The following is a 12,999-nucleotide window of genomic DNA, read 5'->3' as shown; positions in this document are numbered from 1 at the left end:
GGCTTCTGCGCAACCAAACCTGATGTCATGAGTCACGCCCACTCTCGGACCTAATTGGTTAATGATGGCGCGTCATCGTCGTGTCAGCGCAGATACCTGTTTGTGAATGGCCAACCGAAGTGTCAGTTAAAATGACGTCGTACGCCCGCCCAGGTGGTTGACGAGTGAGTGTGTTTGCCTGGAAAACTAAGTGAGGTGTTCGAGAGTTTGTTTACGTTCGAAAAATAAAACAGTTAGTGGGAGACTTCAGCGTAGCAGTTTGTTTTATACAATTTTAAGTACTTACCTTTGGACAATGGTAAGAATGTTTTTTTAAATAGATTCATTTGAGCCGTTATTTGAGTGATTATTTATTGAGTAATTCATTTAATGATTGGTTTTCGCAGTCCTCCACTTTAATATCTCACATTTATAAAATATATCGTGTGTGTGATGTGCCCGCTGAGCGCCCCCCAGCTCTGTCAAATATTGTCTTTCAGGAAGGCTGTCTTGACTCCAATATGTGGCCCCTCTGTTTATTCTCAATGTAACTCATCTTTTAAATTTGCAGCTGCAAGTTTAGGTCAAACAGATTCAAAGTCAAAATTTGGCTTTAAAATCTGAATTTTATTGTAAAGGGAAATAAATCATACTGTCAGTTAAAATATTAATAACATCTTAGTTATTGACTATGATCCAGTTTGCCCCGACCCAACCCAGATCAAATAGACATATTAAATACCAGCCTCTCTCGAATACTACCTGGCTTTTTAGCAAGTTGAGGCCACTCCAACCATGAGCTATGAATCTCAGCTCCAAAACTCAAATGTTCTAATGTGTACATTGTCATTGTGCATTATGCTTCTCTCTTTTGACTACAGAAAATAAGCTGTTATAGTTTTTTTGCAGACAATTGATTAATTCTGCCAATTATTCATTTAACAGATTATAATCATTTTAACATAGAAAATAGGAGCAGGAGTAGGCCATTTGGTCCTTCGAGCCTGCTCCGCCATTCATTATGATCATGGCTGATCATCCAACTCAGTAGCCTGTTTGGCTTTCGCCCCATACCCTTTGCTCCCTTTAGACCCAAGAGCTATATCTAACTCCTTTTTGAAAACATACAATGTTTTGGCCTCAACTCTTTCTGTGGTAGTGAATTCCACAGGCTCACCGCTGTCTGGGTGAAGAAATTTCTCCTCATCTCAGTCCTGAAAGTGTTACCCTGTATCCTTAGACCATGACCCCATCGGGAACATCCTTCCTGCATCTACCCTGTCAAGTCCTGTTAGAATTTTATAGGTTTCTATGAGATCCCCCCTCACTCTTCTGAACTCCAGCGAATATAATCCTAATTGACACAGTCTCTCCTCATATGTCAGTCCCGCCATCCCATGTATCAGTCTGGTAAACCTTCACTGCACTCCATCTAGAGCAAGAACATCCTTCCTCAGATAAGGAGACCAAAACTGCACACAATATTCCAGGTGTGGCCTCACCAAGGCCCTGTATAATTGCAGCAAGACATGCCTGCTTCTGTACTCTAATCCTCTCGCTATGAAGGCCAACATACCATTTGCCTTTTTTACCGCCTGTTGCACCTGCATGCTTATCTTCAGTGACTGGTGTACGAAAACACCCAGGTCTTGCTGCATATTCCCCTCTCAGTTTATAGCTGTTCAGATAATCTGCCTTCCTGTTTTTGCTACCAAAGTGGATAACCTCCCATTTATCCACATTATACTGCATCTGCCATGCATTAGCCCACTCACTCAACTTGTCCAAATCACCCCGAAGCCGCTCTGCATCCTCCTCACTACTCACCCTCCCACGCAGTTTTGTGTCATCTGCAAATTTGGATATATTACATTTAGTTCCCTTATCTAAATCATTAATGTATATTATGAATAGCTGGGGTCCTAGCACCGATCCCTGCGGCCTGCCATTTGGAAAAAGACCCATTTATCCCTCCTCTTTGTTTCCTGTCCGCCAACCAATTGTCTATCCATCGCAATACAGTACCCCCAATCCCATGCGCTTTAATTTTACATGCTAATCTCTTATGTGGTTATATTTTATTGGTATAATAATCCAGAGAATGTTGAAGATTGAAAATTCAAGGTTAATTCTTTTTAAAAACTGAAATAAATAAAAGGACCTTGAAGCTGTCGACGAATACCGTTTTGGGAAGGAAACCCGTCCTTTCCTGGTTTGGCCTATATGTCTCTCCTAATTGCCCTCTGAAGTGTCCTAGCAAGCAAGTTGTATCAAACCACTAGAAGGCAAAACAAGAATGAAACCAGAGAGATCATTTGGCTGGAACCTCAGCATCAATTCAGAACTCTACAAAGGCATACCCAGCCCAGTTAACCCTGAAAATTTCTCCTCACATAGCATCGGGGATTGGTGCCAAAGTTGGGAGAGCTGTTCCAGAGACTAGTCTAACAACAACTTGACATAGTCCTTCTCACAGAGCAGCCACTGTCTCGGGCTCCTCCATCACAATCTCTGGCCATGTTGACCCACCAGAAACAGGCGTACAGTAGTATACTGTTGGGGGATGGGGGGTAGCTCGTAGCCCTGGGAATCCTCAATATTGACTCCAGACCCCATCTGGCCTTATGGCCTCAAGTCAAAAATGGACAAGGAAACTTTTTGTTGATTAGCATCTACTGCCTTCCCACAGCTGATGAATCGGGACTCCTGCATGCTGAACACCACTTGGAAGTGCAAGTGGGCAATCCTCCTCAGCTTCTTGTTGACAGCCCCACCATCTTGAATACTAATCTTCAGCCAATTTGATTCACTCCACATGACTTAGGAACCTATTACAAAAGAAGATGGTTGTGATTGTGGAAGCCAATTATTGCAGCTCCAGGACACTTCTGAAAGAGTTCCTCAGGCTAATGTCCTTGGCCTAACTATCTTCAGATATTTTGATGACTGTCCCCCAACATAAAGTCAGAAGTGGGACTGGTGATGCTCTATTCACCACTTCAGATAATGAAGTAGTCCATTCTTGCATGCCAATATCCAGGCTTGCGCATAAGTGGCCAGGAACATTCATGCTACACAAGTGCAGGCAATGATCATCTCCAACAAGAAAAAGCCTAACCGCCTTCCTGTGACATCCATTTTTATTACCATTGCAAATCTCCCACCATCAGCGATTTGGCGTCGGGGTGGATGGGTTGGGTGGGGGGGGATGCAGTCACCATTTTGCCCAGAAACTGAACTGGACTAACTTCTACCTACAAGGCAGAAGTTAGGTGTGTGATAGAATACTCTCCACTTCTCTGGATTTTGGAACTGAAACACTTCAGAATCTCTGCATCATCTAGAACAAAACAATCTGCTTGATCAACACTTCATCAGTGTAAACACTGACTGTTGATATACCATTAATTAACTTACTCGCCAAGGCTTCTTCAGCAGCATATCCCAAACCCACAAACTCAATCACTCAGAAGGCCACGGGCAGTAAATGCACGGGAGCACCATCACCTCTAAATCACAGCACCCTGGCTTGGACTTTTTTTTTAACCATACTTCATTGTTGTTGCGTCAAAATCCTAGAAATCTCTATAATAAAAGCAAAATACTGCAGATGCTGCCCTCTGCCTTATCAAACACCTTCCCCTTTGTTCTCTTCCTACCCCCTCCCCTTCACTTGCTTAAAACCTAATTCTTTTCTAACCTTTGCCAGTTCTGATTAAAGGTCACAGACCTGAAACGTTGACTTTGCTTCTCTCTCCACAGATGCTGCCAGACCTGCTGAGTATTTCCAGCACTTTTTATTATTATCCTATAACTGTCTACCTAACAACAGTATTGCAGGAGCAACTTTACTGCAAGGACTGCATTGATTTAAGAAGGCCCACCAGCAGCCTCTCAAGGGAACATAGGAAATAGGAGCAGGAGTAGATCCTTCGGCCCCTTGAGCCTGCTGTGCTGTTCAACTAGATCACAGCTAATCTTCTATCTCAGTGCCTTTTTCCCGCTCTATCCCCATATCCCTTGATATCTTTAATATCTAGAAATCTATCGATCTCTGTCTTGAACATACTCGTACATACTCATACATATGAATGGTCAATAAATGCCAGCCTTGCCAGTGATGCCCACATCTCAAGAACGATTAAAAAAACTTGAAAATTTCAATTGTTGCAGCATTCGCAGCCTTTTGGAGAATAGAGTTCAAAATTTCTACTATCTTTATAAAGAAGCTGTAGTTTTTTTTAGCTCTCTTTCCTCTAGGGTAATTGGAGGTAAAATATATCAAGACTTTAAACTTTTCTAACAATTGGTTTCATTGACATTAAAACACACCAGGTTACAGAGAGTGATGCACACAACCTTAAGTCAGTAGTACAACTCAATTCGATGGTCAAGTCTACTGAAACTGAAGGGTTAATTCTGGATTGACATATTTTCCAATGTTCTCCTTTCACTCTAGAATGACTGTTTGTAAGCCATTCCCACTTTCAAAGACAAGTTGCCTGTCCACTAACGTTTATGATCTTTTTACATCGCCACTCAAATCTCTTTGATGCACAGTTCCTAGTTTCTCATCATTAAAAAAAAATTGTCTTTCTTGGATCCAAAGTGGATATACACTTTCCCACACTGAGCCGCATTTGCCACAGTTTTGCCCACTCTGTCTCTGTCCCTTTGTAACTTCCTGCTCCCATTGACAGAACGTATTCTTCTGCCTAACTTAGTGCTATTTGCAAACTTGGCTATACAACTCTCTATTGTCTGATCCAAGTGGTGAAAAGCTGAAGCTCTAATATTGATCCCAGGCGAACACCAATTATCAAATCTCACTAATTAGACTATGTACCCTTTAAGCCTATTCTCTTCTATCTCCCAACCAATTTTCAATCCACGTCACAAGGTCATTTTGTGTGGAACATTATCAAATGCTTCTGGAGTCCATATCCACCATGTCAGTAGCCCCAAAAAATTCAACTGGATTAGCCAGATATGATTTAACCTTTCAAATTAGGCTGACTCTCTGATCAGCTCAAACTTGTCGAAGTGCTGAGTCGCTCTCTCCTGATGACAGATTCCAGTAACCGCGCCCCGCCCATGACTGACTATACTTAACTGTTTTTTCTCTCGCTCCTGTCATAAATAGTGAAGGACATTTGCAGTATTCCAATCCAACATCTCAATTCTTGAATGGAGTGATCTTTGGAAAATTTATGGCATTGCATTTGCAATTTCCTCACCTATTTCTTTTAATAGCATGGGGTGGAAACCATCAGGTCCTGGAGGCTTGTCAAGCATTTGCCCAATTAAATCCAGTTTGTTCCTCCCCTTGATTTAATTTTAGTTTTCCTTGTACGACCAGTATCTTTTCTTCCTCTGCTGTGAAGACTAATTTAGCAAGTCTGTTGTTCCTTATTGACAATTACAGTATAACCTATGTCTCTGTTTAATGGGCCCACATTCCCCTTTGCCATCTTTTCTCTCAATATATGGATTAAAAAATTTATTGTTATCTTTGATATCCCTTTCAAGTCTTTTTCACAGTTCCTTTTTTGCATCTCTTAATACTTTCTTTGTATTTCTTAACAGGCAAGGATTTTTTATGCAGGGATTGCTGGGTGCTGTGTTTCTGGAACTAGTTTTGTGGCCTCTTCTGCTTCTAGTTCACATTAATGACCTTAATTCAACAGATCAATGTAAATTGGTCAACTTTTATAGATGATGCCAAACTATAAGGGCCAAATGAAACTGAGGGAGCAGCTCAGCAACTGCAAAATGAGTTGGGTAAAATCTGAAACAGTGGCAGATGGATTTTAATACAGACAAGTATAAAGTGCATGTAAGAAAAAATAAGAAGTCCATGAATGATCTTGAACTAGCTGTAAGGAAGGGATCTAGGAGTTTTGGTAAACAGGTTACTCGTTGCCCCGATATTAGCAGGGAGTCAGAAAGGGTGTGGGGGGAGCCTGTAATTGGCCAAAGAAGCTGGGGACATGGAGACCTCGCTGATCTTAATGGCTGGACCTCATTAGAATATTGTTGGACTACCACCCACCCCCTCCCTGGCAGCTGAGCACATGTGGAATGTTCTGAGAAGCTTTTGATGAGCACTCCTGCTACTTTTGACCCACCAGGAGTTCTAAAAGACCAGATATTTAGCGCACACCTTCAGGAGTTGGCCACTCTTGCCCAGGATTAGCTGCTGCTGGGTAGCTGAGCACTCTGGCCCCCTGCTTACTTCCAGTTAAATTTGAGTTGTGTTGATGATGTAATCAGCAACTTTGAAATGTTAATTAGGCCCCCTGACCTTTGGAGAGCGTCGTTAATAACCTGATTTCTGTACGTTAAAATGTAAAAGGGTGGGAATGGGATTGGGTTCTTGATTCTGATATTTTAAGCCCTCACCATTTTAACCTGCTCCTGCCTGCGGAGTATTAAAATTGAGGGACATTATTCTGATCACTACAGAGCAACAAAGAACTTTAAAAAAAAAATCAGTGCTGAACTCTTTAACTGAAACAAGAAGTTACAAGTTAAAGGAAACTATGCTCAAACTGTACAGTGCTTTGGTCAGACCACACTTTCAGTCCTGTAATAGTTATCCTTTGCACAAGCTTTTCCTCCTTCCCTGAGACCTAGAGTTAAGTGAGTGTAGTGATAATCTGGCTTTTCTACCAATATTTCTTCCTTTTTAACCATGCTCCACTTCAGTTTACAGATTGACAGTTAGCTAGCTATAAAATCTTAGAATGGTTACAGCACAGGAGGCCATTCGGCCTGTCATGTCTGTGCTGGATCACTGCTAGAACTATATAGCTAGTCCCACTCCCCCGCCCTTTCTCTGTAGGCCTGTGCATTTTATCTCCAAGTGCTTATCCAATTCTCTTTTGAAAGCCACAATTGAAACTGCCTCCTCCACACTCTCAAGCAGTGCATTCCAGATCCTAACTCCTCACTGTGTAAATAAAGTTTTCCCACATGTCATCATTGGTTCTTTTGCCAATCACCTTAAATCTGTGTCCTCTGGTTTTTGCCCCTTCCACCAATGGAAGCAGTTTCTCTTTATCTTCTCTGTCTAGACTCCTCATGATTTTGAACACCTCCATCAAATCCCCTTTCAACCTTCTCCTCTAGTGGGAATAACCCCGACCTCTCTAGTCTATCCCTGAAACCGAAGTCCTCATCCCTGGAACCATTCTGGTAATTCTTTTCTGCACCCTCTAAAGCCTTCTCATCCTTCCTGAAGCGTGGTGCCCAGAAATGGACACAAAACCAGTGTTTTATAAAGGTTCATCATAACCTCCTTGCTTTTGTACTCTTAAGCCTCTTTTGATAAAGCACAGGATCCTATATGCCTTTTTAACCACTTTCTCGACCTGCCCTGCCACCTTCAGTGATTTCTGCCCATGTATCCCTCGGTCTCTGTCGTTGCACCCCCTTTAGAATGGTACCTTTTATTTTATATTGCCTCTCCTCGTTCTTCCGATCAAAATGTACCACTTCACACATTTCTGCATTAAATTTAATCTGCCATGTGCCCACTCATTCCTCCAGCCACTCTAGGTCCTCTTGAAGTCTATCACTATCCTCACAGTTCACAATATTCCCAGGGTTTGTATATTTTTGCATCTTTTGAAATTGTGCCCTGTACACCCAAGTCTAGGTCATTAATATATATCAAGAAAAGCAGTGGTGCTATTATTGACCCCTAGGGAACTCCACTGTATGCCTTCCTCCAGATTGAAAAACAAGCATTCACCACTCTTCTGCTTCCTGTCACTCAGCTAACTTCGTATCCTATATTGCCACTGTCCCTTATATTTCATGCACTTCACATTTGTAGGCAAACCTATTATGTGGCACTTCATCATACATCTTTTGGAAGTCCGTGTAAACCATATCAACTGCATTACCCTCATTGGTTACCTAATCAAAAAACTTAAATCAAGTTAGTTAAACATGATTTGTCTTTAACATATGCGTGCCAGCTTTCCTTAATTCATTCACACTCATTTCTGAAAGCTTTCCCACCACTGAGTTTGAACTGACTGGCCTGTAGTTGCTAGGTATATCTTTGAACCCTTCTTTGAACAAGGGTGTAACATTTGCATTTCTCCAGGCCTCTGGCACCACTTCTGTATCTAAGGAGGATTAGAAGATTATGGCCAGTGCCTTCACAATTTCCACTGTTACGACCAGGTGAGAAAGAGGTCTAGGGTTCCTTTTCAGCCTTCACCTGATCTTACTGTACAAGGTTTAATTTCAAACGCACCATCTTTGTAGCTCCCCCTTAGCGAATCCTTGTTCACTGCTTTCCAATTATAAGGCAAAGAAACCAGTGCAAATAGGTTTAAAGAAGAAAAGTTGAAATTTATTAAACTTAAACTCTAATTCGGTTAATGCCTATGGATGCACGCCGCACGCCATGCCAACATGCATACACGATACACACGTGCAAATAGTGACACAAAAGAGCAGAAGAACAATAAAGTGGGAAAGTTTGAAGCAATATCTGAAGAGTTGTTGTTACAGTTCTTCGAGCTCACTGTAAAGTTCTTGATTGTAGGTAGATCTTGCTTTTCGTTGGGGCCCAGTATTCTTCTTAAACCTTGTTCGCTGTAGGAGACTTTTCTCTTTTGGGATTCATGTGTCTTCAGTGGATTCAGAGGCTTGTGAGAAAGAGATGGGAGCAGTCAGGAGAGAGATCTTCTCATTCCCGGAGCAAACAGCTTTCTGCCCAAACTGTTTGTACAAATTCAAAAAACTCAGGTAGCCCAGCAGGTTATACACGTGACTAGCTGGTTTGACCATGTGTATTTGGCCGTCTTAACAGTCAACCTGGAATGTGAGTTCCCCCACCTTCAACGTCTGGTGATCATAAATCCATTATAGGTTGAATGTCAGGGAATGGCTGCTTTGTCCTTCCAAACACTGTCTGTTAATATGCAAATGCCTTTTTCAGCCATGGCTGATCTGTTTAACAAGTCCTTTCTTAACTCCAGAAACAGTTTAAGATCAATGTTCATGACAAAATAAATGTACCTCGTTCTTGGCAGGTGGGGGCTTGGCATGATTCCTCCACATCCAGTGGAATGAAATGCAATTTGAGAAAAGTGCATATCATTAAATGGGTCGAGAGAAAAATGTAAGTAACAGAAAAAAAAACATGATTCTCTCTCATTCATTTCCATTCATTCATAAATCCTAAAACTTATTAAAACTGCCCCCTTTTTGGCGTTCCAGCAAACATGTGGTTCTTTTTTGGGGAAGTTTCTCTTCCGTTTGCCCATTTCCATGGCTGTCTAGGGTCTTTGTTCCTATTGAGATAATTGTTTTTTAAAAAGAGTCAGTAGTAGGCGGGTCTATCATGAACTCTCTTCCAATGCTTTGCAGAGTCATGCAAAGGTTTTTGATTTCAGGGGATGGGTGGTTCACTTTTTTCTGACTTTGGGGGAGGATTCTTGCTCATCTCCCCTTTGTCCCAGAGGACATGCCTGCATGCAGGTATTTGTGCAGACTCTACTGCACTCCCCGCTGATACTTCGACTGTGAGACATCGCCCTCACAGTTTCTCTGCCCCCTACAGGTCTTTCTTTGTCTCTGCAGGTTCCTGTAAATACTTTTAGCAACTCTGGTGTGGTGCTCCTAGTGTCTGCATTTACGTAGGAGGATGTGGGGTCTAACTTTTCATATTTTACGGGTTGGCTGACCAGACAGTAGGGGTTTTCATCCGGGATTCCTCCCGATCTTCCTTTAACCTGCCCTCTTGATCGCTTTTTCCCCTTCTCTGTCTAACCTTTTGCCAGCCTTGTGCCTGCCTGTCCCTTTTTGTTTTCGGCGGGGGTCCCTTACAGTTGACCAACCCTCTGCTGGAGGGTCCTCCTAACACCGGTACAGGACTTAGGGGTGCAGGTTTCGCTGTAGGTTGGGGTTTCCCCTCAACCTGGCACATGAAGATTCAAGAAATCTCCCAGAATTAGAGATCCAAGGGATTAGGGAAAATGACGACTTGAAGGAAATTAGTATTAGTAAGAAGGTTGTATTGGGGCTGAAGATTGATAAGTCCCCAGGACCTGATATTCTACATCCCAGAGTGTTGAAAGAGCTATGGAGCTATTGGACGCATTGGTGATCATCTTCCAAAATTCTATAGATTCTGGAGCAATTCCTGCAGATAGGAAGGTCGCAAATGTCACTCCACTATTTAAGAAGGTAGGGTGATAGAAAACCGGGAATTATAGACCTGTTAGCCTTACATCAGTCATTGGGAAAATGCTAGAATCTATTCTAAAGGATGTGATAAATGGACATTTGGATAATAATGATCTGTTTGGGCATAGTCAACATGGATTTATGAATGGGAAATCATGTTTGACGAACCTGTTGGAGATTTTTGAGGATGTTACTAACAATTGATAAAGGGGAGTCGGTGGATGTGGTATACTTGGATTTTCAGAAGGCTTTTGATAAAGTCCCCCACAGGAGGTTGGTTCACAAAATTAAAGCACTTGGGATGGGAGGTAATGTACTGGATTAAGGATTGGTTAACAGGCAGAAAACAGAGAGTAGGAATAAATGGGTCATTCTTGCATTGGCAGGTTGTGATTAGTGGGGTACCGCAGGGATCAGTGCTTGGGCTCCAGCTGTTCACAGTATATATCAATAATTTGGATGTGGGGACCAAATTTAGTATTTACAAGTTCGCGGATCACACAAAACTAGGTAGGAATGTGTTGTGAGGAAGATGCAAAGCGGCTTCAAGGATTTGGAAAGATTTAGTGAGTGGGAAAGAATGTGACAGATGGAGTATAATGTGGAAAAATGTAAGGTTATCCACTTTGGTAGGAGGAACAGATGTGCTGAGTATTTCTTAAATGGTAAGAGATTAGAAAGTGTAGATGTACAAAGGGATCTGGGTGTCCTTGTCAATGGGTCACTGAAAGCTAACATGCAGGTGCAGCGAGCAATTAGGAAGGCTAATGGTATGTTAGCCTTTATCGCAAGACGATTTGAGTACAGGAGTAGTGAAGTCTTACTTCAATTGTATAGAACCTTGGCTCGATCGCACTTGGAGTACTGTGTGCAGTTTTGGTCCCCTTACCTTAGGAAGGATATTATTGACATAGAGGACGTGCAGCGAAAGTTCACCAGACTTGTTCCCGGGATGGAATTCTTTACCCAGAGGGCTCTGGAAGCTCAGTCATTGAGTCTGTTTAAAGCAGAGATTGATAGATTTCTAAATACAAATGACATGAGAAGATATGAGGATAGTTTGGAGAAAAAGGCATTGAAGTGGATGATCAGCCATGATCATATTGAATGGTGGGGCAGGCTCGCTGGGCTGAATGGCCTCATCCTGCTCCTATGTTCCGATGTGGCAACTCCTGTAGTACTCCACCAGATCTTTGTGGAGTTTTGGCCAGTCAAACTGCTGTCTTATGCAGACTTTGGGCTTTCGTATACCAGCATGTACAACCGCTATAGTTTTATGGGTCCTTCTTAATATTTCTCGCCGGTACCTCTGTGGCACCACTAACTGGTGCACTACTGCCCACTCCTTGCTCTCAGGTCTGTGAGGAGAACTTCACTTCCTCATTAGTACCTCATTCTTTAAATAGTAGCAATCAGGGACTCCCTCTAGTTCACTTTCAGACTGGGCAGCCTGTGCTAACTCTTGCCACACTGGGTTGGCTCGCTGAGCCTCAGCGAGGGAAAATCCATTTAATTAATTTGCTGGGTCTGCTAACTTGCGAAAGAAAGTCTCGGACAGGCAGACCTCATGGTCATCTGCCTGCAGTACCAATGTAGTCTTCTCTGGGGGAGCTGATTTGATCATGGCCTGATCCACTACACATTCAGGGAAACTGCAGGGATCCGTCTCCCACCACTACCCTGTCTCTCTGCCCTCCTGTAGTCTTTCTTTCACTACTGGAGGGCTACCACCTTCACCCCCGCCAGATCATTACCTAGGAGCAGGTCAACCCCGTCCACAGCAAACTAGGGACAATCCCTACTGTCACCAGTCCCGAAACTAGGTCACACTCCAGGTGCACCCGCTGTTCAGGTACAGACATACACTGCCATCCAGTACCATTCGCCACCATTCTGGTGTTCACTGCACTCTCTGGGGGAAAGGTCAGTCCTTTTCCCAGTAAAAGGGATCTAGTGGCTCCTGTGTCCCTGAGAATTACTGTGGGCTTGCTTGCCCCACTCGAGGGATATGGGGTTACTTTCCCTTCAGACACAAAACCTTGATAACCCTCAGGAATCCTATTAAATTTTCCTGCACCGACTTATAAATTAAAGCAAACTCATCAGCCAGAACGGCCGCTTGCCAAGCTCTCTGAGCACACTGCATCTACGTGGGTCTTTATGGAGCGTCGGAGAGAGTGTTTAATATCGTCTAACAGAACCACTTCCCTGAGCAGGACTTTAAGACCCCTTAGCCACTGGTCAAAAGCCAGCTGCTTACTTCTTTCAAACTCCAGATAAGTTTGATTAGCTTGCTTCTTGGGGGTTCTAAACTTTTGGCGATAGGCTTCGGGTACTAATTCATATGCCCCAGGATAGCATTTTTTGTCAGTTCATAACTTGATGAACTCCTATCTGGCAGCAGGAAATAAACCTCATTGGCTTTTCCAGTTAGCTTGCTTTGTAGTAAAAGAGACCAGATCGCAGCTGGCCATTTTAGCTGCCTTGCCAGTTTCTCAAAGGAAACAAAAAACGTTTCCACATGTTCCTCATTGAATTTTGGGATTAGTTGAGCTAGTTGTACCCAGCCCTGAATTCTGCTCCTCCATATTGGCCATGCTTTCACTGGGGTTACTCTGTTGCCCTCTAGTTAACTCAAGGCACTTCACCTCTCTTGGCATTCTTTCCAGAATGTTCTTTCTGTCTCTCTCTCTCTCCTCTCTTGTTCTTTCTCCTGTCTTTCTCTCTCTTCATGTTTCTTCTGAAAGGCTCTTTCTTTCTCCCTTGCCTCAAATTCAAGTTTCCTCTGTTCCAATTGTATATTTGCTAACG

The 12,999-nt window shown here is 42.8% G+C and overlaps 1 protein-coding gene across 1 annotated transcript in view; it reads left to right on the top strand.

The window, feature by feature from the left end:
- The first annotated feature begins 138 nt into the window (after window positions 1–138).
- The window catches only part of cetn4 (centrin 4), a 52,784-nt gene continuing 39,923 nt past the window's right edge, over window positions 139–12,999 (top strand). The window contains exon 1 of the mRNA XM_068042588.1: window positions 139–298. Within this exon, the coding sequence (XP_067898689.1) occupies window positions 296–298 (3 nt within the window). The 5' untranslated portion in view covers window positions 139–295. The remainder of the gene's footprint in view (window positions 299–12,999) is intronic.

The sequence above is a fragment of the Heterodontus francisci genome, chromosome 1, assembly GCF_036365525.1.
Source record: "Heterodontus francisci isolate sHetFra1 chromosome 1, sHetFra1.hap1, whole genome shotgun sequence".
Classification (NCBI taxonomy): domain Eukaryota; kingdom Metazoa; phylum Chordata; class Chondrichthyes; order Heterodontiformes; family Heterodontidae; genus Heterodontus; species Heterodontus francisci.
The sequence above is the reverse complement of the archived record's forward strand: the minus strand, read 5'-3'. Positions and strand labels throughout refer to the sequence as shown.